This window comes from Muscardinus avellanarius (assembly GCF_963383645.1).
Source record: "Muscardinus avellanarius genome assembly, chromosome: 3".
In the NCBI taxonomy this organism is placed as follows: Eukaryota; Metazoa; Chordata; class Mammalia; order Rodentia; family Gliridae; genus Muscardinus; species Muscardinus avellanarius.
This window is the reverse complement of record NC_137788.1, coordinates 96,462,137-96,489,607: the sequence shown is the minus strand read 5'-3', so window position 1 is coordinate 96,489,607 and position 27,471 is coordinate 96,462,137. Positions and strand designations below refer to the sequence as shown.

Here is a 27,471-nt window from a genome sequence, read left to right as displayed (position 1 = left end):
GGAAGAATCAATTAGAAATTATTCTTAATCTTTCAAATTAGGGGGGGTGCCGAGATTAAAAGATTAAAATGATGCTTAGTGACAATTGTGACAGTAAACAAAAGCTTTTATGTTAATTATTTTCCCAGTTTTCCATGCATCAGTCTTGTAAGAACATTAAAATTTGTTGACATGAATGCAATTTTCTAAATAAAAGTCTTCATAATGCCGGGCGTGGTGGCGCATGCTTGTAATCCCAGCATTCGGGATTCAGAGACCGGAGGATCTGTAGTTGAGCTCTAAGCTTCTTTTATTGCTTCTTGTCTTGTGGACACTTCGGCATCTGGTCATATTAACTAAGCATTCTTTTTGCTGTGGCTCTAAACTTGTGCAGGTTGGCAAGTAGTCTGTTCCAACTTTTCCTCAATTTCACTCATTCCCACGCATTCTGTGTCTTTCTCACGTGCTCATGGGCATGCCCACTTACACCATTTCTGTATGACATATACTTGAGTCTCTCATGAAGGGTTTTCTTTAGGGCAGTGTAATTAAAAAGAATCTCAGATGTGAACCACAGAGGTCGTGAACGACACTCAGCCTCTGCCTTGCCATTTTATAGGGAGATCAACTCTCAGATCATTTTTTTCTAAGCACTGGTTGATCTTAAATTCTGTATCTAATGGGGCCCAGTCTACCTTCATCTGCATGATAACTTGCCCCTAGCCACAGAAGTGGGCAAGGCATGGCGGGACCCAGGCCAGCTCCCGGTCCTTTAATCCTAGTGATTTCTCTTCCCTTGAGGCAGATCTTATTCAACAAGTACCTTTTCCTTCAAACAAAGGTTGACCTCTTTTCCCTAGATCCCTATCATGAAGAGCTGCCAGTCCTTGTCCAGGGACCACTGGGTGAGGGGTGGAGGAGGACAACTCACCCAGCCTTCAATGGGTATGAGCAAGAAAACCTGTGATCCCTCCATCTGTTTGATGAAACCATACTACTTCCTATGACATCAAAGATTTTCTTTCAGCTGTGCGCTCCTGATTCCTGAACACTTGATACTAGCAAGAAGCCTTCTAATTGTAGGATAGGATACACTGAATTCCAAAATTAATTAAAACTTTAATTAAATTTGTTGCCTGTTAATTGTTTAATGTGTCCAGTCTATTGTGCAATTCCATATTCAATTACAACTTCGATTGAGTTTATTTCGAGGTTAAAAAAATGACTCTAAAGGGGTATGGATGCTTTAAGAGAATCTTTGGTTTTTTGAAATTTCAACATAAGAGATAGAGTGTTTTAGAATTAGGTTTGTATTGACTCTTGATATTGACACAGGTCTAAATGTGCAAAGCCCACAAAGGCTAAATCCCAGGGGCTTATGTTTAATTTAAAATATGGCTATTTGGCCATTTTGAATATGGTGGGTAAATAGACAGTTCGAATATATGACTGGTAGGGGGAAATTGTCTAATATTAATTTTAAGTGTTTGTTAGTAGAGTGCATGCAATTGGTTTTTAAATTCATATGGAAAGTGAGAATTCACATTTATCTAAAATTGCTAATAAACCAGATTTCATAAAGTTGTGTGGAAGTTAAATGCCTAATGATTAATTTATGCATAAGTAATACTTTTAATAATTTGAAGGAAAGGTTAAACAGCCGAGGATTTGATAATGATGAATAATAATGACGGCTGAAAGGTTTCACAGTTTAATTGTGGATATCGTGTTCATTGTCCTAAAAACAGAATAGGAAACAAGCCATAAAAGACAGTTTAGTGAAGTTTAAAGAATGATGGGAAAAAAGGAAAAGGAAAAGAAAGAACCAAACCTTACCACTGGCTTGGCCGCTGGATCCAGGCAAGGCTTTCCACTGAGAATTCATTCATTATCAGTTAAAGAGAACACTAAAAATTATTTGTGTTTTATTTTTGTCCTGCATGGCAAAATAAGGTGGGGGAAGTGTGCAAATTAATTTTGATGTAAAAAATAACAGTGTAATTGAATCTCCTTTTTTTTCTACCCAATAGTTATGTTGAGATTTTTCTTTTGGTTTTGTTTTCTTCTGGTTTTCAAAAATACATTAGACAATAATAATTAATTTCAACAGTAAGTTATTGTTCAGTGTGTGTGTGTCTGTGTGTGTGTGTGTGTGTGTGTGTGTGTGTATGTGTGTGTGTTTACATGTGCATGTATGCAGGTACACACTGGACAATGATAGTGTGGTCCTTTTGGAAAGATTAAGGCTTCCATACCCTAACAGTGATACCATGCTTTAAACTCTGTATATTAACATTCCATAAACCATCAGGAAAATTCATTGATTCATTGAGCAGGTCTTACTTCATCTGCAGAAATAAAATGGTGATAAAATAACAGCCAAAATGAGTTTCATCTGGTTAATTATAAATGAAGGTATTGCTTACATTCAAAATCTTAATGAAAGAAATAAGATGGCTAGTCTTTGCTGATTCAGTGGGATACCTCATCTTACAAAGTTAACAAAATTAGCTGTGAACCCTAGATCAAAAAGCACAGAGTGTGGATCCAAGGAACTTGATTACCACTAGTTTTTAGCGAGGAACCCTTTTTTGATATTAAAAGCACAAGAAGCCAGAGCATTATTATGTAGAGAATTGATTGATTGATTTAATCAATATTTCAAAGACAGTTCTGAGGCCTGCCTGAGTAAGCTGAATTACGCCTGCTGGCCTTGTTGGTCAGCACGGCTCTGTAAGAAGTGCTCTTAATCCACCTGCCATGGCGGTAGGTCCTTGTGTGGAAGTTCCTGTTGCTTGTTACTTGGGTGAGAATGTGACCTAAGTACAGTTTAATGAAATTCTGCTCTGGAGTGAATTGTTTGTCTTCCGTGAGCAATTTCTTCCCCTTCCTTTTCTTCTTTTTCTGATTGATTTATTTATCTGTTTGCTTCTTCCTCTAGTGCTTCTCCCATCTGAACCAAAAGCACTTTGCAAATATCAGAGCTCAGATTGTAAAAGATCATTGATTTCTTTTTTTTCACATCCCTGAAGGTAGGCTGTCACGCATCATCATTTATTTCTGAGAAGGGATATTGATAGCCTAATATTAAGTTCCTTTATTAGAGAAGAACTTTTTTGTGTGTGTCTTGCAATAACAAAAATACAGAACAGCTTTGTATTTACCTTCTTCTACCAGAATCTCTATTTGCAGTTACATACTTCCCAGGACAGCGGTGGTTATCTCATTGCTATCAGAAACAAGAATGCAATGTCAATGAAAATTTTTCTTTGGCTTAAAACTTGCTCTACGACTGTCAAACAGTTGCTCGGGAGACCCAAGAAACGGGTCTCTGACTAGCTATTGAAGTTTACCCCGCATGACCACCAGTTTTCAAAAGCTTAGTGAGAAGTCAGTGGTCCTGATTGTCTGTGGTCCTACTGGTACCCCCGCCCCGACTTCCTCACTTCACCTGGCTCGGTTCCATTTACCATTCACCATCTTCAAGGAAAGCTCAATTCAGGATCGGCCAATCTCTTTGATTCAGAGGACCACTGATGAGGTTAAAGCCCAGGCTGTGATGATACTACTCATGTGGAAACAATCAGGAGGAGGAAGGACATGGGGAAGTCTTTCTCATTATTTCTCTGCAAGCTATTAACCTTTTAATGGGTCTCCCTGCTGCCAGTGTAGGCCCCGTAAGTACCTGGCTGACTGTTGCAAGAGTATATTTCTCTCAACTGCCTATTTCCCAACTGGCATGCCTCTCTTGCTAGTTTTGACTTTCATTTCTGATTTCTTTGTTCACTCCAGATGTCACTGTCCTAATTTAGGTCTTTAGACTCTTCCACCCAGCCAACTGAAGTCATTTGTGCAGCTGTCTACCTGCCTCTGGTCTCAACTCCTCTACAGCACGGCTGCCAGGGTTTCCTTTCTGACGTGCAAATAGAATCAGGTTGGCTGCGTAAAATCCTTGAGTGGCCCTTCATTGCCCATAAAGCAAGAACAGGCTCCTGGAGTATTCACAGATGGTATCTACAGTCTGGCCTATGCCCAGTGTTGGCTTTATTTTTCACCGTAGCCAGTGCTGCAACCAGTCTAAATTCCTAGCATTTGCCAGAACATGCCAGGCTCCTTTGTACCTCTGGGCCTTTGATCACAGTGTTCTTTACTGGCTTGAGATCTGTTCTTTCCTAAGATCTGCTGGGGAACACCTATTTATCTTTCAAGACTCGGACTGAAGGCATTACTCTCCTAGCGTGCAGCATCCCCATCCTATACTATAGGATTCACTAGTCTCTCCTTTCTTCTCTACCATATCTTATACTTTGGGGGACCAATTAAATTTATTTTTATATCTCCATCTTCATCATCTTCATCTTAGACTAAATGGATCTTAAGGCCAGGAACCATGCATTTTTTTTGGGTCCTAGCACAATGTTTGATATGTATTAGGCATTTCATAAGTAATCATTGAATAAACAAAGTGTCTGAAGCAGCTGAGATATAATAAAAGACCATTTTTAGATTTTAAGAGCCATATAACTTCAGAGGAAGGACAGATCCTTATGGACTCCAGTAATATAGAAAGGTCTCAAAGATAAGATGGAGGCCTAGATTACAGAGATGGGTGGGACTTGGAGTGGCAAAGAGAAGAAAGAGTCGCCATGACCAAGGATAGTGATTTGGTTTGTATTGGGCGTGGTGGCGCACGCTTGTAATCCCCGCGCTTGGGAGGCTGAGACAGGAGGATCACACAGGTTCAAAGCAGCCTCAGCTACTTAGTGAGGCTCTCAGCAACTTAGTGAGACTCTGTTTCCAAATAAAGTATAAAATAGGTCTGGGAGTATAGCCCAGAGGTAGAAAAGCCCCTGGGTTCCACCCCCAGCACTGCCAAAAAAAAAAAAAAAAAAAAAAAAACAGTGGTTTGGAGCTGAGACTGAGGTGAGGGTACCTTAAATAAATGGGTGAGATTAAGATGGGATAGTAATATTAGAGATATATTTTTCATATTTAAAATGTTTTTGTTACTCTTCATGACCCTTATTATAATTTCCATTCTCTTTCATGTTGTGGAGTGATTAAGCGGCAAATGAGCGCTCAATCTATTAAGTGCTTCATGAGCTTCGGCAAGTTGTTTGGCTTTTCTGAGACACAATTTGAAAATCTCAAAATGGAAATATTACATCTACCTTACAGCATGTATTGTAAAATTTCAAGAAAATAATATTATGTACCATTTATTCTGCTTTTACCATGTATTGCATATAGCGCAGGTCCCTTTATATGTGTTAATTCATTTAAAACTGACATCAGCTCCGTGTTAGTGAGGTATTGTTTGCTTCTCATTTTACAATGTTGGAGAAATGGTGATGCCACCAGCAGAAATATGAAAAACATGATTCCTAAATCACTGGGAGGCTTGGCTGTCTGTAGATGGTGACTGATAGTATTGGATTGTACGGGTGCATAATTGGGTTCTAAGAAAAGATGGGTCTAATAAATTATGAGCTGGTCCATGAAGCTGCCCAGTATCCTGTGGTCTAAATGGTTTCAGCTCAGAGACTAGAAACCATACCTAGAGATCTCTAGTCATGCCTCTTTCTAGAAACTGGAATGAGACTGGGGATGAGATGGTCGGAGGAATGAAGACATCCTATGGTTGGAGTCCTGGTCTCAGTGGGCTTCATGTGACCACATTCCTAAGCCGAGGGCCATGCCTTGCTGTGGAATATTCCCATGAGCTGGGGATGCTATTCTGATTATCATTTCAGGAACTGGCCAGAAAAAGAAATTGACAGGAACCAAGGCCCCTTAAAGTTCCATCTTTTTTTTTTTTATTATTAAACACAAGATCATTCAATATAGAAGTTCAAAACATCAATGTTGGGATTCAATAGGCAACACTTGAATCATGAAACTTGGATTTTTCTAGCCAAGTGAGCCTTGAAAAAATATTTAAGCTCTCTGAGCCCTAATTTTATGACTGCATGTGAGGATAATAATGCTTATTTTATAAAATCATTGTGAAATAAAATAAGAGAGTACATGTCAAGCAGCTGTTACTGTGATCCAGAGTTCCTAAGCACTTCGAGAAGCCTGATGCTGATAATTTTAGCTTTCCTTCCAGATCAGTGCAGTCCCAGGGCTCTGGCCAGGGGTTATGTGAAAACAGGGGAGCCTATTTGGTCATTTCCCACAGGTTTTAATTCCTGAGGGTAAAAAGCAGTCTCTTAGAAAAAAGAAATCAAACTATGTTAACTATTCTGCATATGATAGGAAAGCATCTTTATTTACTCTTATTTACCACTCAACACAAAATGCATTACCTCTGGTCACTAAGATATCTGGCCGTACAACGTATATTTTGATACAACAACTGTCTTAATCTGTTTTGTGTTGCCACAGCAAAATACATGAGCCTAGATATTTTATACAGAAAAGAAATTTAGCTCACAGTTCTGGAGCTGTAAGAGCATGCTGATGGCATTTGCTCAGCTCAAGTAAAGGACCTGTGGGTGCTGGTATCACAGTGGTGGGGGGCATGCAGAAGAGATCATGGTGAAACAGGAAGACAGATTCAGGGAGGCTGCCAGGTTCACCTATTACCACTCAATCTCCTGGAGCTTACCATGAGAGTAAGAACGCCCCCACATGAGAAAAATATTATTCCTTCTTAAAGACCTGATTACCTCCCACTAGGCCCCATCTCTTACAGTTTCCACCCACACACAACACTGCCGCACGGGTATCAGCCTCCAGCACATGAACCTCTGGTGGACAAACCGTAGCACCAAGCAGTTCTCCAGTAGACACTAACTAGGTGCCCTCTCATTCAGTTCAGTTCTGACTTGTAAAGGATTATCCACTGATGAGATTAGAGTCCTCATGACTTAATTAGACCACCTCTGAACATTAGTACATGAGTTAATGTCTGCCAAGCGTCTTCCTATTAGAACAAGAAGTGTTCCTCTCATCCAGCGAATGTCAGAGGTACCAGGAACTGGAACCAAATGCACATATTAGAACAGCGGATTGTCCTTGCACCCCTACTCACAAGGGTTCTAGGAGGTCTATGCCAGGAAACAGGGCAAAGACCAGTGTATGTTTACATTTCACAACTCTCAGTGAACAGTCCATCTTCAAAAGGGCCAGGCCCGGGAGACTAGGTGTAGATTGGCAAGAACAAGAGGCGTTCAGGTGGAGGAAGGTGGCAGAAAGTGGGGAACTTCCTTAAGTGCTCAGCTATGGTTGTAGCATTTCTCTTGGGGAGTTCTCAAGACCACTAACACAGCAGAAGTATCAGTCAGGGGCTGAGCCTGGAGGCTATGGCAGATGCAAGTTTGGTCTATGATGCTCATGGCTGGGAGGAGATGGTGGGCTTTAGGGAGCTTTTAAAGCAGGGAACAATGCCTTGATGCTCTTGTTCAACACTGCACCTCACCTAATGTTTAGGAAGCCCCCTGGGCTCAAGTGAGGCCTTGCACACTCAGAAAACAACCTTTCAAGGGCAGGGATTAATTGCATTTTTATTGCACATTGTCTAAAGCATGGTAGGCACTCAATGAACATGTTTTGGACTAAGGTCATTTGCTAGGTTGTCTTCAGAATATTTTTGGAGGGTTTTTCTTTTTTCTTTTCTTTTTTTTTTTTTTTATAGACTGGCACACGTGTGTATCCCAAGCCAGTGAAACTGCTCTGATCTTTGTTTTAGGAGTAGCCACTTGTGTTTCACTGCTCTGTATGCTTTTTTGTCTCATGTGGGAGTTTAAATTATTTCAAAATGGATAGAGACTGTAAAATAGAGAGTCCCAAATCACAGGACAATTTGAAGTTCATTGACAAGGGTAGTGAGAAAAGTGTGCTTTGCAGAATATTTTACTCTGTGTTTCTCTGATGTAATTAGTTTTGAGAGGGAGGAAAAAACAACATTCAGCAGAAAGACAGGAACAGAGGATCAATCTAATGCTTCACGGTAGAGAATGAGACTGGTTTGGACCATGGACAAATTCTGAAACTCTCATGTGTAACCGACTTTGCAGAAAACAGGGCTGTTTCAAAACCCTCATTTTTTGTCCATTATTCTGGATACCCAGAGAGTGACCTTGCCTGAATATTAGGTTTCTACACCCTCTATACTAATACTAGTCAGTAACATTAGAATTTGTCTTCATTAGCCAAGAAGACATTTTAAGTCGTTCACCATCATGGTTCTATCTCAGATTTGTATTTTTTTTTCCAGAAATATTTAGGGACTATTTTCACCTCATTTTGTAGGGTGGAGACATAAAGCAACAGGTTGAGTGAACAGGAGCTCTTGATCATTCTGGGGCTAGAGAAGTAAAGGATAGCTCAAGATGCACCCTTCAGGATGTTTAACTTGATGTCCAGGTACCCAAGAATTTCCTTGGGCTTTTCAACAGCATGTAGAAGCTGCAGGGTTTCTCAAAGGTAGCCTTGATATTGTCAGAAAAGTATATTTTTCTTTATGGAGAGAGACATGCACCTGTGTCTATTTCTGCCCATCTGCTTTAGGATTGAAGGCACAGCTTGCGTCATGCTTTTTTTTTCCCCCTTTCTAAATATCATATGCATTTCTCTGCTGTCAATGTGAGCCCCATTTCCTTCCTTATCTAACCTCTGCCCCCTGGTACCCATTAATCTTATTCACAGGGATGCCTTGCTTTCTCAGTTCTTTCACCATTCCTTCCAGCTGATGCTGAAAGCCTCCAAAACCTTGGTTGGGGTTACTGGACACAGATTCACATCTGTCAGCTCTTAGCAGCCCCTGCCTTGCTCCAAGGACTCCTGTAACTTTGGGACAGACATTGTATAAGTGCAGCCATACCTTTGGCTCTGCCATCTTACCCTAAGTATTCTGTTGGATATGGCTTTCTCCCACCATATCGCCCATCCAGATATATTAAGATTTTATTAACTGCTTGTTTCTCATGTCTTAATTCAGTTTCTGGTACCTAAACTTGGGCTTACATCATGAATCCATACCTGGTTCTCTTGTCCAGCTTAGAAGTTTGGATATCAGCTTACAGGCTGTTCCCCTGCACAAGTCTGTGCTCAACCCAGTTCATGCCTTTGAGCCCCGATCCCTTCTGATCCCTTCTGGGCTGCTGTTGTCTAAGGTCTGGTTGTGTCAGCTCTGCCCCAAGTAGTCCCAAGGACAAGACAGCAGCCCATCCTCCCCAGCTCACCTCCTGTCATCTCTAGTTCTTGTGGTTTGGTCCTTGCTGACCAGAGCAGTTCTGACAGCGTGCCTCATGGCTCTGCAGGTCTTGCTCAAGCTCTTACCTTCTTCACATATTGCTGATGTATGGGTCAGTTTTGTCTCTTCAAGTGTGTGTGTGTGTGTGTGTGTGTGTGTGTGTGGTACTGGGGAGTGGAACCCAGGGGCTTTTTCTATCTCTGGGCTATACTCCCAGACCTATTTTATAATTTATTTGGAAACAGGGTCTCACTAAGTTGCTGAGAGCCTCACTAAGTAGCCGAGGCTGGTTTCGAATCTGTGCGATCCTCCTGTCTCAGCCTCCCAAGCGCAGGGATTACAAGCCTGCACCACCACACCTGGCTTGTCTCTTCAACTTTATAGTGAATTCAAAGGGAACAGGTATCTTCCTTACTTGTAACATTTAGACCTCTAGGCCTAAAATGTTACAAGGCCACTTGAGAAAAAATCTTTATTGACTGCTCAGTCACAATGATATTTATAATTAATGTGTTTTTTCTCTCTAATACACAGATTTAATGTTCTAGAGCTCTTACCTTTTTAGGATGATTTTTGGTTTTGGTGGTGATAGCCTTAATGCCAAATTTATAGAAATCCTCCTTAATTTATAACAAACTTCTGCACATAACTTATTATAAAACAGACTTCATATACAAGGGATGAAATGTTGATAAAAATCCCCTTTTTCATACATAATTATTATAGAATTTGAAGGGGAAATCTTACAAAGCTAGTCAGATTACCTTTCAGATTCCTTATTTTGTTTATTAATATTGCCTTGTAACGACATCGTCTTTGTTTTCATGTACTTCTAAAACACATTAATTTAACAGCAAACTTTGTATTATTAGTCAAAACTTGACATGTGCTATCAAAATGTAAATTTACCATGCCAGATCAGCAATCCTAATTCACATTATCTTTAAGTGTTTGAGTTACGGTACATATATGTTGGCTCAAAGAATGAGAAAAATCCACTTTTTCCTAGAACCTGCTCTTACATGGACTAACAGTGTGATACATCTTACTGTTTCAACCTGAACATTTAAGTGCTTTCCTCTGGTTTCTTCTCTCTCCTCTCTCCTGTCCTCTCTCACCTCTCCTGTCCGCCCCCCCCCCACTCAGTGACAAGGAAACAAAAAATGTATCTTAATGGAAGAACTTAAGTAAAGCGATACAGGCCTAATTAACGAGAGAACCATGATTGTTGGAAACAGATATTCCACTATTTTTTTCCAAGTGTTAGGAGATAGCTGGACTATAATAGGTACTCAACTAATCTGTTGAATGCATGACTAAATAAACTGCATTATAAGCAAAGTTTTAATATGCTTATTGAATTTATTACAAGAATAGCTTTGTTTTTATTGACTAAGGAATGACGATGGCTAGGTTATCATTTGTAGTATTCTCCCTTGATGAAGCCCCTAAGCTTTCTACTATATGTCACTTTTTATGTCCAAAATAATTATAGAAATAGCATCTAATATCTAATATGCTTACTGAATGTTTTTTACAAGAATGGCTTTGTTTTCAGTGAGCTAAGATATAACCATGGTTAGGTCATCATTTATAGTATTTTCTCTGGATGAGGCCTCTAAGCTTCTATTAATTTCCACTTTTCATGGTCTAAACAATAAAAAAAATAGCATCTAACACATATGTAGCGCTTTCCATCATTTTGACAGTAAAAATTATTTATTAAAATATACGCATACATGTCTTTATGTATCACCAGGACAAATTTGAGTGACAGGTAGACCATGTTCAACAAGTGAGCACCCTCCTCTCCCTCTTCCTCCCATCCCTGGTCATTGTCCTTTCACAGCAGGAATGACAGATAAACTTCTCAGGCTGGTGAAGAAGCTAAAAATAGAAAGAATATGTTATATGTCCAAAACCACACATCAAGTTAGTAACAAATTTACACCCAAATTACCCATACTGCGACATTTTTTCCACATTAAATTTATTATAGATTTAAGTGACTTTATATTTTATAATTTCCTTCCAGTGTCACTGAAATGCAGTGATGGATATATATTTAAAATTACTATAAAGACAGTGTTGACTGAAATAAAGAAATGCAATATATAATAGATAAGAAAATACAATTTTTCAAAGCCAAGCATTGTCTTATTTTTATTGGTATATTGAAAGTCTTTATTCATTTCCCTAGATAAAAGACTGTGTAGATTTTGAATATAAGGAAGAAATTTGATTGTGATTTATAAATATTTTTCCCATTTCTTTTATGGATCTTTGGAATAAGATATCCTTTTTGAACTGTTTTTTTAAATTGGTTTTTAAAGGAACTGTGTATTTTTTATTTTCTCTACCCTTTCACATAACCAGCAGCATAGGTAGCATGCTCTGGTGTTGTAGGGACAAATTGTGGAAAAATGATTGAAGATTTAGGTTAGTGTACTCAAAAATTGCATGAGTGTGTCTTTTGTACTTACCTATTATATACTTGGTAAATTTAATTTTGCAATGTAGGATGCATTTTAAATAAATATTTGGGTTTTATCTTAGAAATTTTTAGTTAATGAAAAAAAAATCCCCAATATTTATATGAAGCCAATAAAGTTATACTTTACAGGAAAGTCCAAGTTTGAGATATGAGGTGATGAGTCTCATATTGAGATCTTGGCTGTGAATTCACCTTGTATAAGAATGCTTTATCATCAGGTGTGGTGGTGCACACTTGTGATCCAGTACTTGGGAGGCCGAGACAGAGGATTGTGGGTTCAAGGTGAGCCTCAGCAATCTAGTGAGACCTTCTGCAACTTAAATGTTCAAAATAAATTATTTTATGTTCAAATAAAAATAAAATAGAAAAGACTAGGGGTGTAGTTCAGATGTAGAATGCCCTTAGGTTCAAACTCCACTTCTTGGGTGGGGGGATTCTTAGAATTGGAGGTTTCAGAAGTTCTTGTGACTTGAAAAAACCACCAGGACTGACTGTTCTTGTGTATTTGGCTGGTAACTCTAAGGATGTAAGTACTTTAGCTAGATCCATGGTGTAGGCAGCCCTACATGTTGGGAACTGTAGAGGGACTGGTACCTCATTGTGGTTATAAGGTCAGTCTCTATTTTAAACAGTGTTGGGCTTCTTTGGTCCCTGGATTCACATATGTATCTGATCTGTCCTCCATACTGAGGAGAAATGGGTAATCTAGGCTAACATCTATTAAGATAGCAATAGCCTTTTACTTGTTTTAGAAATTTCTTCAAGGTTATAAAGCTTACTACCCCTAGAGCTAGTATTTGAGGATTTGGCACACATGTCTGCCTTAACTACATACATTTTCATGTTTAGAATGATTAATTTTTGAATTTAAAATCTATTTGACTACCAAAACTTAGCATTGGACTTTAGAAGAGATCGTGAGATTTCAGAGATGCTTTCTAAATGGAATACGTTCTGAAAGGTTCCCTATAGAACTTCTTCTGTTGAGGAATACTTTGTTAATATCTCCTTGGCTTATACTGAGAAGGGATAGAGGGGTAGGCACACAGCTGTTTTTATAGGGATGTTTTAAAAGACATTTTTGCTTATCGCAATGAGCCTTCAGATGAATAGAGGTGCCAGGAAGATAAATAAAAGTTTCTTAGAGCTAATCCCATTTGCTTTGATTGCTAGGATGTTTAGCACCAAATATGAAATCCATGTCTATCAGTCATCTTTTGGGATACATTTGTATACTAACTTCATTTTAAATATGGTAACTTCAGTCTCCTTTTGGCATTCATTACACTTCAACATTTTGGTTGAATGCTTGCTTATGCTCAACACCATGCATGATGTTACTGGTATAGTGATAAGCACATTTTGACCTAGCCCTTGGACTCAGAGAGCTTACAATCTTCTGGTGGAAAATAAACATTGATCAAATTATCATGCAAGTAAATATAAAAAAGCAGATTGTGACAAGTACTAAATACTGATACTGTCCCTATCACACACAGTACAAGGATATCCTACCTCTTACCCTGCGTGAGTCAACTCAGGATGAATCAAAGACCTTGAAATTAGATCACAGACATTTAAATTACTTGAGGAGGCAATGGGTCCAACACTCCAACATATAGGCACAAGTGAAACTTCCTTAACAAGACCCCCAAAGCTCAGAAAGTTAAAACAAAAATTAATAAGTGGGATGACATTAAACTAAAAAGTTTCTGCACATCAAAGGAAACCATCAACAGTCTAAAAAGAAAGTCTATGGAATGGAAGATCTTCCCCTTTATCCCTCTGACAGAGTACTAATATTTGGAATATGCAAAAGAACTTAAAGGACTTTACTGTAAAAAACAAATCACTCAATCAAGAAATAGGCAACTGAATTGAATAGACACTTCACAAAATAAGAGATACAAATGGCCAATAGATACATGAAAAAATGGTCAACATCATTAGCAGTCAAGTAAATGCAAATAAAAATAAGCAGAGATTCCATCTAATCCCAATCAGAATGGCAATCATAAAGAAGTAAAAAATAAATAAATAAATAAATGTTGGCAAGAATGTGGGGAAATAGAAACTCCTTTACACTGTTGGTGGGATTGCAAACAAGTTCAGCTGCTATGGAAATCAGTATGGAGATTCCTTAGAAAACTAGAAATGGATCCATCATATGATCTGTCCATACCACTTTTGGGTATCTTTCCAAAAGGGCTTAAATCAGGTAACTACAGTAATATATACATACCCATGTTCATAGCAGCACAACTCACAATAGCCATATTATGTAACCAACTAGGTGTCTATCAACAGTTGAATGGATTACAAAGTTATAGGAAATACACATAGTGGAATTCTACTCAACAATAAAGAAGAACAAAATTATGTCATTTGCAAGACAATAGATGGTCTTCTGTTTTATTGTCAGTTATATATATTTGATAACTGTACCTTTAAAACATTTTATTTTCTTAAGTTATGATGGCATCACAGTATTCCTTATAATAAATCAGTATGGTATAAAAGATTTCCCAACTATTCTCACTCATCTATTCTTCCAGGTGGATCGGATAATAATTTTTCAAGCTCAAAAAATCTCATATATCTTTGTGTGTTGCTTTATGAAAAAAGAATTACTTTAAACTTATACATTAATTTGAAGAGTAAATGTGTGTAACAAAGTATTCAGTCTTCATACTTAGGCATTTCTTTATTCACTTGAACCTTTTTTTATTTCCAATCGATTTTGTACACCCCCAGCCCTATTTTATCTTTTTTATTTACAGAGTCTTGTTACATTGCTGAGAGTCTTGTTCAATTGCTGGGGCTGGCTTCAAACCTGTGATTCTCCTCTCTCAGCCTCCCAAGTACTGGGGTTACAGATGTGCACTACCCTGTCCATTCCTGCAGTCGATTTTTAAATTTTATTCATACAGAACCTAAAAATTTTCATGCTCGGATTTTTCTTTAACATTTAGGTGTGGGAAGTAGTTGACATAGCAGGCTCGAGTTTGCTCTTTGTAAGTATCTGCTTATAGAGTTGTTTGGTCCTTGGCCCACATCTGTAACCTTGAGTTTGACATATTCGCAGTCACATTAAGCTAGAGATACTTGATGTGTAGTGAGTACAGACTTTCATTGTGCCGCCTGGCCTAGGAGTTCTGTTTGGAACAAAGAGATTTTGCTACACACCAACTTAAGTTCTGGGATTTTTTTTTTTTTTTTTTTAGTGAATGTGGCTAATCAAACAGTAGAGTGTGTCTGTATGACCAGGCCTCCCCAGATTCTTCAACTTTTGTGTCTCCAGGGGCTGGGCAGACAGTACACACGTGTCACTGTTTTTCTGGTAAATGTTGGACACTTACACAAATGCTATTTGATGTGCCTTTCTCTCCTGTTAGTTTAATTAGTGTCCTGTTCCTTCTCTTGACTTTTACCAATAATACAGTACTTCATCTTCAAATGTGAATTCCATATGCTTTTAAAAAGAATAATATTTGCCCTTCATATTTTTCTTGCCATATCACATTGATTAGATTGTTCAGAACCAGATTGAAGAATATCAGGAACTTTAATGCAGTTGGTTTAGTCTTTTGTATAAAATATGTTCTCTATTAGATTTAGTTTAATATTCTTTATAATTTTACAGAACTGTCCCTCAACACATAGTTTAGAGTTTTACCAGAAGTACATGATACCTTTTATTACACTTATTTTTTATATCTGTTGTCTGATTCTCTTCTGGTTCTTTATCAATATGATATATATATACACACACACATACACATACCCACACATACATATATGTTGTGTTTGTATTCAAAAAGAGTAACTATATAAGTATCCTGAAGGTAAAAGATCTATATTACTTTAAATTATTTTAAAATCTTGCTTTGGAAAAGAAGATTAACTTAAATAGTATTTCATGTAGCAATTTATTTCCTTTTTAAAAAATTTTTATTGGTGCATTATATTCATACATCATATTGGGGTAAAAAAAAACTTGTGTGTACAAACATGTACTCATCGCTGATTTAACCCCTACCCAAATCCCACCCCATTCCCTCCCCGTCCCTCCCTCCCTTGCTCGGCTTAGTGGTTGACTTCGATATGTTTAAGTACATTGTGTGTTTTAGAGATTTTCCTCTTCCCCCATCCTTTCTCCTCCTTTAGGTTGTCTTGTTTGCTCCTCTATAGGATTTCCTCTTTCAAGAGTCCCTCCTATGACCCATTTCTCCCTAACTCTCACATATTAGGGAAAGCATCTGATTTCTTATTTTTTGTGACTGACTAATCTCACTTAGCATAATGTCCTCCAGTTCCATCCATTTCCCTGAAAATGATGTAATTGAGTATTTTTTGATGGCTGAGTAAAATTCCATTGTGTACATATCCCACAGTTTTGTAATCCATTCATCTGTTGATGGACATCTTGGCTGGTTCCATAGTTTGGCTATGGTGAATTGTGCAGCTATGAACATAGATACACATGAATTAGTTTGGTAGTTTGGTTTCTTTTCTTTTGGGTAGATACCCAGAAGTGGTATTGATGGATCAAATGGTAGATTTGTTCCCATTCTTCTGAGGATTCTCCATACTGTTTTCCAAAGTAGTTGTACTAATTTGCAATCTCACCAAGAATGTGAGGTCAAGAGGTTAATAGAGGAATAGAAGAAATGCATCCATCTGTTATATTGAGAGTAGAATACTTTAATAGAGTAATAAATGGAAGATAATTTAACATTTTCTTAAAAAACTCTCAATATATATATTCTGATTTTCTGTAACACACATAGCTGTGTATATTTATACATTTTTATATATCGATGTATTTTCAGTACACAGAAAACCTGCTGCATTCAGAGAGATTTTTTTTAAGCACCAACATCTGCTTCCAACTCTTTTACCTTTACTTTCAATGCAATATAAGGAAACAACTATTTTATATATCTTGCATAATTGTCAAAATATCCATCTGGTGACATTTGAATGTTAATAACACTGACAGGGCATGAGATAACAGGACATCAACATCGTGAATTATCTTCATCTTCCTTCTGCAACTGGTCAGGATAATTTTAGATTTTCATTTAGGGGGTATTTGCTTCCTGTATTTTAAAACTATCTTAACATTATGAAAGCTATATTAAAGTACATGGTTAAAATATAGAAACATATTAGCTTTAAGTATATAGGTTTTTAAATGATGACCAACTATTGCTAAATATAATTTCAAGCTAGTACAAATATATATATGATATATACATATGAGTAGCATAATATATGTGATACATTTATGTAGGTAGCATAATAGTCCTTGTAGAAAGAAATATTTTTCATAAAGAGAAGAGATAGATAAATAAGTATAAAATATAATTTAATTAAAATTCAGTAATTATTATTACTTTTTTCGGTACTGGGGATGGAACCCAGGGGCATTCTGCCTTTGACCCATACCCTCAGCCCTATTTTTTTACTCTTTGTTTTGAAATAGGGTCTTACTGAGTTGCAAAGGACCTCACTAAGTAGCTGAGGCTGCCCACAAACCACGATCTGTCTGTTTCAGTCTTCCAAATGCTAGAGTTACAAGTATGTGCCACCATGCCCAGCTCAGTAATTATTATTCTTTAGTTTTCTTATATATGGATGATGAAAAAAAGTTTTTGTAGTATTGGGATGGAACCCAGGGGCCTTCTGCCTTTGGCCTACACCCTCAGACCTATTTTATTTATTTGGAAATAGGTCTTGCTAAGGTCCTGAGAGCCTCAACTAAGTGGCTAAGGCTGGCTGTAAACCTGTGCTCCTACTGTGTTGGCCTCTCAAGTACTGGGGTAATGAAATATATGGGTTAGTAAAAATATCTTTATCTTGTTTTCATTTCTCCTTTTTCAATCTGATGTAGCAAAGGGCAGCCTTTTGAAAGTAAGTGAAGAAAATGCTACAAAGAAGGATATTTTCCTGATTTCCACCAACCATAAACACATAGCATTTAGCCCATTTTGTTCCATCATGCCAGATGTAGAACACCTATATAAATTAAATATAGCATACAATATTATAGTTACATATGATCATATTATATAATAATTATATAACATTATTATAATATAAAAGCCCTAGATTATTACTTCTAACCTATATTAAATTTTGTTGAACTCTTTGCAGAACTTAAAATGTGGGACGTTTATGGTCATTTTCCTGCATGGAGCATCTGATGATTATAAAAAGGAGAAGGATTACAAAGGAGAATGCCCCTCCTACTGGGTCCTCAAGCACTGATGGCCAGTGGGGAGGTGGGCATACTCCCAGGCACTTGCAGTTCTAGATGTTGATTTCTTTTAGAGCTGTACTGTTCGTGAAAGCCTAGCCAATCTGTTTAACTTGGCATTGAGTGTCAAGTAAAGCATTATAGAGGCTGAAACATTTGAATTTAAATATTGTTTCCATTCCCTCCCTTGGTAAGTGGGCCCACTAAACAAACATTATTATTATCTAGTGTGTTTATAGTGGACAGAATTCTTAAGAGAGAGCCAGTGTATATATGTGTGCATGTGTGCAACTTGGGCTTCGAGGAGGCATTCTCTAAAGGCTGAATTGGCAGAAATTGATCAGAGTTTTAGAAGAGAAGAAATCAGGACAGAGAAAAGGTCAAGAGAAAATGAATACACAGAACATAGGAGGGAAAGGGCTCATTGCGAGCCCAAGGCTTCTAGGTTGGAAGATAGAGTGAATGGTCAGCAGGTTCAGGAGAGGTGTGGAAGGTGTTATGTGTGGGCCTTTGAGGTGCCTGGGAGGCCATTGGGAATGCTGACCTGGTGGACACAGAAAGTGCCCAGGGAGATGGGCAGTGTATGGACCTCAACACGGAACCAGCAGTGGAGCCAGGTGAGAAGAACCACCTCAGCAGAACCTGTGAAGTTATAAGGAGCCCTAAGAGAAGAGCATAGCTTGTCCTGTATTTGATTGGCTGGTTACTTTTATACAACAGGGCCCTAGGTGAAGCGAAAGAAATGGGAACATTTTACTGAGTAATCCCCACAGTTCTATCCAAGTTCTCAAAGCAAATTATCACGTGTTAAGGAAATTGATTCTTTTATGTATAGCTACATGAGTGAAACAGCAGACTGACCGATTTGACCCACCCCAGCCCCATAGTTGGTCTCACTATGTCCACTCCTGCGCGCTACGAGAAATTCTCTGTGTAGTAGACAAAATTTTTCTTTTTTTTGTCAACTAAATGTGATGTCAATCCTTGTACAAAATCTCACCTCCTTCCTTGACCCCTGCCAACCTTTCACCTCATCTTGGTCTCTGCACTCAGGAGAGTTGTATACATCTATATGTATACAACTTTGTCCCCAAGAGGCAGGCGTTTCACCTATGTCCAGCTAAAGGATCCTCCTTTCTGTTCTGCCATAGGGGATATGGTAGTTACTCAGGAATTATTTATTAAATGGATGAGTGACTCTTCCTAGATCTGATGAGTATTAACTCTGAAGAAGTGGGTGTAAAGCCCAGCCGTGAACCTGGTGTGGTGGAGGGGTACAACAGATGCCCCTGCCACGTTCTTGCCCTCCCGCGTGTGCCCATCTCTAATCCGCGTTCTTATCCATTGTCTTCAGCTCCATCTACTGTCCCAATTCCCTCAATGCAGCAGGTCATTGTGTTCAGCACCTGCGTCCTCAAAGGCTTCAGGCCGTGTGGCCTGACCTCTATCTTCCCTTCAGCCTGCCTCTGGCATGGCTTCTTCCATTCCTGGCTTTTTCCATACACATCCTCTCTTGCTGAAGTCCAGTTCCTTCTGACCAAACACTAGCTCTGGGTTAGACAGTGTTCTAAGCATTTTACATACATGACTTCACTTTCCAAGTTTTATTTTATTAGTATTCCTGTTTTATACTTACTAACTCACCTAAGTTCATGCTGCTGCTGATTTGCAAGTTAGGATTTAAGCCCAGGTGGTCTCATTTCAGATTCCTGCCCTCCACCATGCTTTTATATTCAATAGTGTCTCAGTAGCAGTTCAGGGTCACAGATCTAGCTTTTATTCTTTAATGTTTGATTCGAAAGTTTTAAAATAATATGCAGTTATAGTTTTAAAAAAATTACAACAGTTTCTTCCTACCATTTTACCCTACCACTTCAAATTTCATTTCCCTTAAAGCAACTACTGTTAAACGTATTTTCAGAGTTTGGGGGGAAATTTTTTTAAACTTCATAGTGTGTTTGTGATCCTCCTTTCAGTGTTTTGTCTTCTGAAAAGTCAGCTTATTCTTAGTTGTTAAAGGTTTTAAATCCAAAGGTCCAAACAGGACTCTGATATACACACACACATACACACAAACATTTATATATATTTAAGTATATATGTATACACACACATGCATACAACTTTGGCCCCAAAAGAGAGATGTCCCACCTATATCCAAGACAAGCCACTAGAATTAATGAAATTCTTACATACTTGGGACCTATTTACATAAGTTTCTCCCTGACATAGACCTATTTTTATTTGAAAACTCCAGGCTGATAAATTCTTTGGGTTCCCAGGACAGAAACTGTTACTTGACAATTCATCTATGACTTTGCCACCTTGATGCTTAGAGAAAAATGAACAGCAGCCCTTACTAACTACAGAAATCGCTCTTGGTGTTCTTTTATGGACTGAAGAATCAAACACTTTCTGAACACTGTGATGGGTGTCTTGTAGTTCCTTTCCTCTCCTCCCTTCCTGAACTAGAGCTTCATAATTTTTAATCAGCAACACAAAAATGCTTCTGTGCAAGCAGCCATACTTTTCAGCATTCAGTGGGACATGTTCCTAAAGAGTGAGGTTACCAGAAGCACAGAGCAGAGAAATCCCAGATGGCACTAATATTTGATTTCATTTTTAGCATGCTCATATTCAGCAGATGGATGGGAAGGCTGACCTCTCTAACACTTCTGCATCACTGCCTGCTGCTCCAATTGCCTCGGCGAATGTTTTTTCATCAAGCTACTCTGGGTACCTCGGAGATTGATGCCTGCCCGCCCGCCTGTGTAATGCTTCATTACGCCCAGGCTCTGTGTGCTTGAGAGTTGCTGTATTCTATAAAAGGGGAAATCCTAGCTCATCAGTATCCCAAACTTTTCCTGTGATCTCTCAAATTGCATGTAACGCCTAAGAGTGTATTATTTGAGCTTTCTAGATGCACCTTGGATTCATATCCATTTTCAGCTTACCCTGTACTAATTATTCTGCTTCTTTGCCATGGCTAAATTAAAAAGCAACGCAAAAAGGAAAATCACCTAGTAATGGCTAAATTTCACTGCTTCCAGCACACCAACTAAACACAGAAACCTAGTTATTTGGATGTGAATATCGCTGATTTTCTCCTTACAATGTAGCTTGAGTTCTAAGAGCACGGGCCTGGGTTGGAGTACCTGATCCTGCATTTCCTTCATTATAGAGCAAGCTTTACTTTTAAGTACACCCGGTTTCCTTTTTTTTTTTTTTAAGTTAATGTCATTATAAGTACAGACAAAGACTCATGTGAAAATTAAACAAGGAACAAACATCAAGTCGTTGTCTCAGTTTCTAGCACAGAGTAAATGTATAATGAAAGGTATTTTGAGGTATGTGTAATAATTTTTTGTTGTATGTGTATGTACTATAAATAAAATACAAAATATACGTGATAAAATGTTTCTTTTAATTGTAAGGAAAGTGGATTGTTAGGGAAGAAGTTTTCAATGATCAGATTGATGTACTGTTTGAAAACTTCCTATAGCATTATTTTATTCCTTCTTTATCGACCATTACATTATCCACATACTTATTTGGAGATAACTCTGGAAATGCACTGTTTCCTGCTTCTCTCCCTCCCACCCTCACCAATTCCTTTATATTGCAGTGATGTTGCTGGAGAAAAGAAGCTACCACACAATGTGAACACCCAGCAGGTTTTGTTGGTTTCCCCATAGGTTGGCCTAAGGCGACCACCAGTCAGAGTCTTCTGGGAATACTGCATTCCGGGGCTTAGGTCACTTACAACCTCCTGGGTTGCAAGCTCCCACACAACCAATTTTTGTGCATGTTTTAATATGTAGCGTATTTAATGTGGGCTTAGAAACAGTTGCATATTTAATAGCCTTTTTCTTTGAACCCAGTCTCTCCCAAATGCAATTGTGGAGTTTAGCTTTTAGATGCCTGGACTACGCTTTGTGGGGAGATTTCATTTAGAAAGTGGCTTCTTCCTTTTTACAGATCTAACATAAGGCCAGACTACGCAGACTCCAATTTCCATGAGTTCAAGATGCACACCTTCACTCGGGTGACATCCTGCAAAGTCTGCCAGATGCTCCTGAGGTAAGGTCTCTCAGTTTATTTAAAAAAAATTTTTTTTTAATTTTTTGTGGTACTAGGGATTGAAGCCAGGAGTGTTCTGCCACCGAGCTAAACCCTTAGCCCTTTTTATTATAAAACAGAGTCTCTCTAAGTAAGTTGCTGAGAGCCTCACTAAGTTGCTGAGGCTGGATTTGCCAGACTCCTGTATCAGCCTGGGATTATAGGTGAGGCACCCCTGCACCCAGCCCACTCAGTTTAAATGAACTGGCACAATTGGTATATTAGACTTTTCTAGCTTCCTACAACATATTTTGAAATGGAGATATTGAGTGAACCATTTGGACTCAACAGATTTTTGCTAGGCCTTACGCCTGGCCAGTCTCCAGGGGACCCTGGGGAGGTCCTGTCCCTCTGCTGAGGGTATGTTGAATAATACTGTGGTGTACACACACACCCACCCACACACACACACACACACACACACACACACACACACTAATGATTTCATAGGGGCAGAACTTAATGCCTTTTAATATATCGCTCTCTCATTTTGCCTTTCAGAGGGACATTTTATCAAGGCTATTTATGTTTCAAGTGTGGAGCAAGAGCACACAAAGAATGTCTGGGAAGAGTGGACAATTGTGGCAGAGTTAATTCTGGTGGTAAGTCATGTTGAGTGTTAGGATTCCACTTTCAATAAGGACAGAAAACCTGATAAATATAATTAAGGCCTAATTTATTCTTAGTATGTGTCTATTGTCACATATCTTCCTTTTTATATTTTTTTATTCATGCATCATCATTATACAGCAGAGTGAGGTTCCAAGTGATACAAACACATATACACATAGCACTTGGTGTTTTTCTTTTGACACTGTCAGTTATAAGCACAATGAGAAAATTGCTTAAAATTTGAGTGACTTTTCTATATGACTTTGTTTTACCTGCTTGAAATTCATTTGATTATTATATGCACCTTGAAGGAAAGGGCTTTAAGAGAGACTGGATGGTTGCCCGTCACCTGTTTCATTAACGCCAGCCCCAAAATATGCCACTAAAACAGCACAAAGAACAGCCAACACCAGGAAACAGTGATAAAAACAATACACAGTGATAAAAACAAAAGTGAAACAAAATGTTCTTCCATCTTTAGTTCTTAAATTTCTTCTTTCTTAAGTATTTAGCTCAGAATTGTTGTTGGCGCCAGAAGTAAAAATTCATAAGTTACTGAATTGAATACATTGTCATTTTCCAGCATTTAACAAAAAGCTTATATCCTGTGGATATTATGTAAATATTGCCCCCTGGGTTTTCAAAAACAGTTCTCCATAGCGGTTACCTGAGCTGGTTGGCAATTATGCATTCAATAGCCTTTCGCCTCTCTCTGCTTCTCTTGGGCTCTCTCCCTTCTCTTTCTTTTCTGGCCTCTTTCTTCTTTCTCTTTCTTCTTCTTTCTCTTTGTCCTTTTCCCCTGAGTTTCTCTGTGTTTTATCAATAAGACCTTTCAAAATCAGTAAAACTTTTTGAACACAAGAAAGGATCTTTAACAGCTTAAGTTCAAAAGGTAGCCATGTCAACCTTTGATTTTCCCAAAGGAAAAGGTGGACATTGAATTATTTTGGATAATGTGGAGAAGAGCGAAACAGAGAATAGCTGCTTCAGAGCGGAGTTCAGAAAATAGGCAATTGTTGAAAAGGTGAATCCTATTAGAGGACTGAGATCATAGCCCGTTCCCTCACTTTGCACCTCCAGTAGACATCGCGGACTGCCCCTTGTGCAGGGCTCGGTGCCCGGCCCGCGCAGCCGCACGAGGGCATCAGGTGAGCATGCGCTGTACACTGCTGCTGCCGCTCTGACCCTGGTTCTTACCCCAGACCCCCCTCAGTCTTCAGAACAGCCCTGCCACCTGCACAAGGGGTCAGTGGCCTAAGTACCTCACTCAAAGCTGTGAAGTAAAAGAGACAGGGTTATCTCTTCCTCCTGTCTGGAGGTCAGAAACTGTACAAAATTGTAAAATACAATAGAAATATTATTTTATTATCATTATTATTGAATTGTTTATTTGTTTTCCACGAGGGAGGGAGCTACTGAGACTCAAACCAAGGAGTGTTCTACCTCTGAGCCATAGTCCTAGCCCTTTTTAGTTTTTATTTTGAAACAGGTTCTTGGTAGGTTGTGGAGGGCCTCACACCTGCAATTCCCCATCTCAGCCTCCTAAGTCCTGGAATTGCAGGCATCACCGTGCCTGGCTTTACTGTTTCTTTTTTTGTTTGTTTGTTTTTTGTTTTTACCGTTCGTTCATCCTTTTATCACTTTCAAGACAATTAGCATGCCACATCCTCATGGTAGGTGGATGTGTTTTTACAAATCCTGCATCCTTGAAGAGTTGGTGTTTATGAGGAATATAAAATGACTCCGCAGTTGACACAGATGTCTTTTCTTGGAACTAGTGGAGGGTAATAGTTGAGAGTCCATTAGAGGTAGTTGAAATCATAGCTCAACCATTCTCTCAATATCTGAGCTTGGGAATTTACCTGAACTTTCTGGGCTTTAGCTTATTCTGTGTGTGTGTGTGTGTGTGTGTGTGTGTGTGCGCGCGCACGCACACACACATGTGCATGCGTGCATGTGTTTTACTGGACTCAGAGGTGTTCTACTTTTGAGCTACACGCCAGCCTTGTGTTATTATATATATGTATATATATGTATATATATGTATATATATATATATATTTTTTTTTTAAATAGTGTCTTGCTAAGTTACCATGTGCTGGCCTTAAACCTTTGGTCCTCCTGTCTTAGTCTCCTAGGTACTGGGATTATAAATGTATGCTACAATACTTGACTACTTGTTTATCTTCGAAATATAAATTGGAGGATTATTGTAAGGATCCAATGAGGTTTTTTTTTTTTTTTTTTTGGTGGTGGTACTGGGGTTCCTGGAAGCCCTTCTGCCTCCAGGCTATGCTCCCAGACCTATTTTATACTTTGTGTGTGTGTGTGTGAGAAACAGAGTCTCTTAAAGCCAGTGCGGCTGGCTTCGAACCTGCGTGGTCCTCCTGTTTCCGCCTCCCAAATGTGGGGATTACAAGCATGCACCACCACGCCTGGCACCAATGAGATTTCATTGATGGTTGCCACAGTGCATGGACACAGTAAGAACTCACTATTTCGATCCAAGGTGTTACAATGAGAATTCAGTTTTTAAAAAGGCATGGGCTTATTCTGTGTTTTTATAGATTTTATGGTCTGGAGGTGATATGGATAAAAACTTTAATGAGTGCTAGAGTTTGAAAGAATACACAAGCATGACATTAAAAGGTCTTAAAATGTGCTTTTATATTAAAAAGTTGAGACGGTGTGGTGGTACACACCTATAATCCCAGTGCTTGGGAGGCTGAGACAGGAGAATCACAGGTTATAGACCAGCCTCAGCAAGTTAGCGAGATTCTCAGCAACTTATCATGACCCTGTCTCAAATAACAAAAATGTCTAGGGGTTTTGTTTAGAGGTAAAAAACAGTACCCCTAAGTGGTTCAATCTTGTGTGTGTGTGTGTGTGTGTGTGTGTGTGTGTGTGTGTGTGTGTGAGAGAGAGAGAGAGAGAGAGAGAGAGAGAGAGTGTGTGTGTGTCAGAAGTTTCTGATGGAGCAGGATAAAAGAGTGAAATATGAGTGAAATATTCCTAGTGTCAGTTCCTGGTTCTTAGTTCAAAGTACTCTGTCCTTAGACAAATCATTGGATGTAGGGAGATAGCTCAGTGGCTGGAAAACCTGGGAGCTCTGGAATCTTGATCAGATTAGAACCCAGCTCCATGGATTACACTCTGAGTGACTTTGGGCCCCAGTTACTTCTGTTAAGTCTAAGTTTTTTGTCTTACAAAATAGGAATAATAACTGTACTTAATCTTCCCTGAAAAAAATTTCCCCCTGGAAAAAAAATATATCATGCCCTTATAATCCTGGTTATTGAACCCAGAGCCTCGCACGTGCTAGGCAAGCACTCTGCCATTTAACTTCAACTCCAGCCCCAGCCTTTAAAATGTTTTAAACAAATACTTAACATAGTGTCAGGTACTACTGTAAGGACATGGCCACTATTAGCTCATCTAGTGCCATAAGAATTCTGTGAAGTTGGCATTCTTGCTCTTCTTATCTATGGATGAGAAACTGAGACACAGAATCAGTGGCACAGCTTTATTTTTAACCACTGGCTGTGCTGAGGATGACATGTATTAGCTGTGAGAATGACATATCACATGCCCAGCACCTGCCCTTGTAGGTCATCACTTGCATGCTCCTCTCTATAAAATGGAGCAATTTTGTAATAGTTTTCTTTTCTTTTTGGTCAAAAACACATTCCTACTCAATTAGTAAATATCAAATGTCTTTAGGTCTGAATGTCTTGAAGTCTTCAGAGAGAACCAGATATCTCAGAGGACCCTACCGCTCTCTCCCTTGGGAAGACATCAGATCTGGGAGGACATTAGATAACTTCTCACCTAAGACTCCTTATCTCAAGATGAATTGAGTGGCCAAAAGATTGGAAGTAAAAAATAATTAGAAATATAACTAAGAATAAGACTTTGCACTCTGTAGATTCCACCTGCTTACAGAGATGTCATCTATTATAGGTAGTATGGTTGTATAAATTTTGTTATCTAATTAGTTCAAATGCAGGAAAAAGATTTCTGAACCTTCAACTAAATTTCCTGCTTGGAGTCTGGAGCACACTCCCTGTGCTTTTGACTGTCTTTGCCTCTTCTGTTGACCTCCATTCTCTTCTGTTTTACACAGCTGTGGCCTGCCCCCCCCCTTTATAACATTTCCTGCTCCAGATTTGAAGAGTGCAGTAACAATGAATTCTCACAGTCAGTTAACTAGTGGTATGATGTGATAGGAAACTGCCTTCCAATCAGGGTTTGCAGGTAGGCCTTATCTTCAGAGGAAGTTGTGCCTTGTTCCCACACAGGTGTCCTCTGACAGTTGGAAGTCAGGACATCCTGTCCTGCAACTCACTCCTCCCTGGCTGGTACAGGTAGTAACTGTTTGCAGGGTGTGAATCTGAGCCTGGAGGGTTTGATCTGGTTGTGGTGGAGTAGGTCTACATTGAGGTCATAGGCAGGCCAGACTTTACCTGCTATCCCGAAGCCTGTCAAGAGTCCCAGCGCTGTCTTAAGTCTTGCATGGTTCATTGTTTTGGCCTCTAGGAATCAATGTTTGCCACAGTTCAGCATTGTAGTTTTCCAAGACTGCCGTAGCATCTGGAGAGAGGTGGGTGTGGGGAGGACAGGAGAAAGGGCAGGGAGTGGCAAGATCTGGAACATTGCTTTCCTTGACTGGGGCTTTTTTTTTTCTTTCCTTTTTTATTTTTTTTAATTTATTTTTATTTTTTATTTTTATATTTTTTTATTGGTGCACAGTATTCATACATCATAGTGGGATACAAACTTTTGTAGACATACATGCACGCATCGCCC

The 27,471-nt window shown here is 38.8% G+C and overlaps 1 protein-coding gene across 2 annotated transcripts in view; it reads left to right on the top strand.

Annotated features, from left to right (window-relative positions):
- Positions 1–27,471, top strand: part of VAV3 (vav guanine nucleotide exchange factor 3) — a gene marked incomplete at both ends in the record, with an annotated part of 378,650 nt that overhangs the window by 215,678 nt on the left and 135,501 nt on the right. For both annotated transcript variants that reach the window (XM_080690386.1, XM_080690385.1), the window contains 2 exons: positions 21,913–22,014; positions 22,555–22,655. In XM_080690386.1, coding sequence (XP_080546512.1) covers positions 21,913–22,014; positions 22,555–22,655 — 203 coding nt within the window. The remainder of the gene's footprint in view (positions 1–21,912; positions 22,015–22,554; positions 22,656–27,471) is intronic.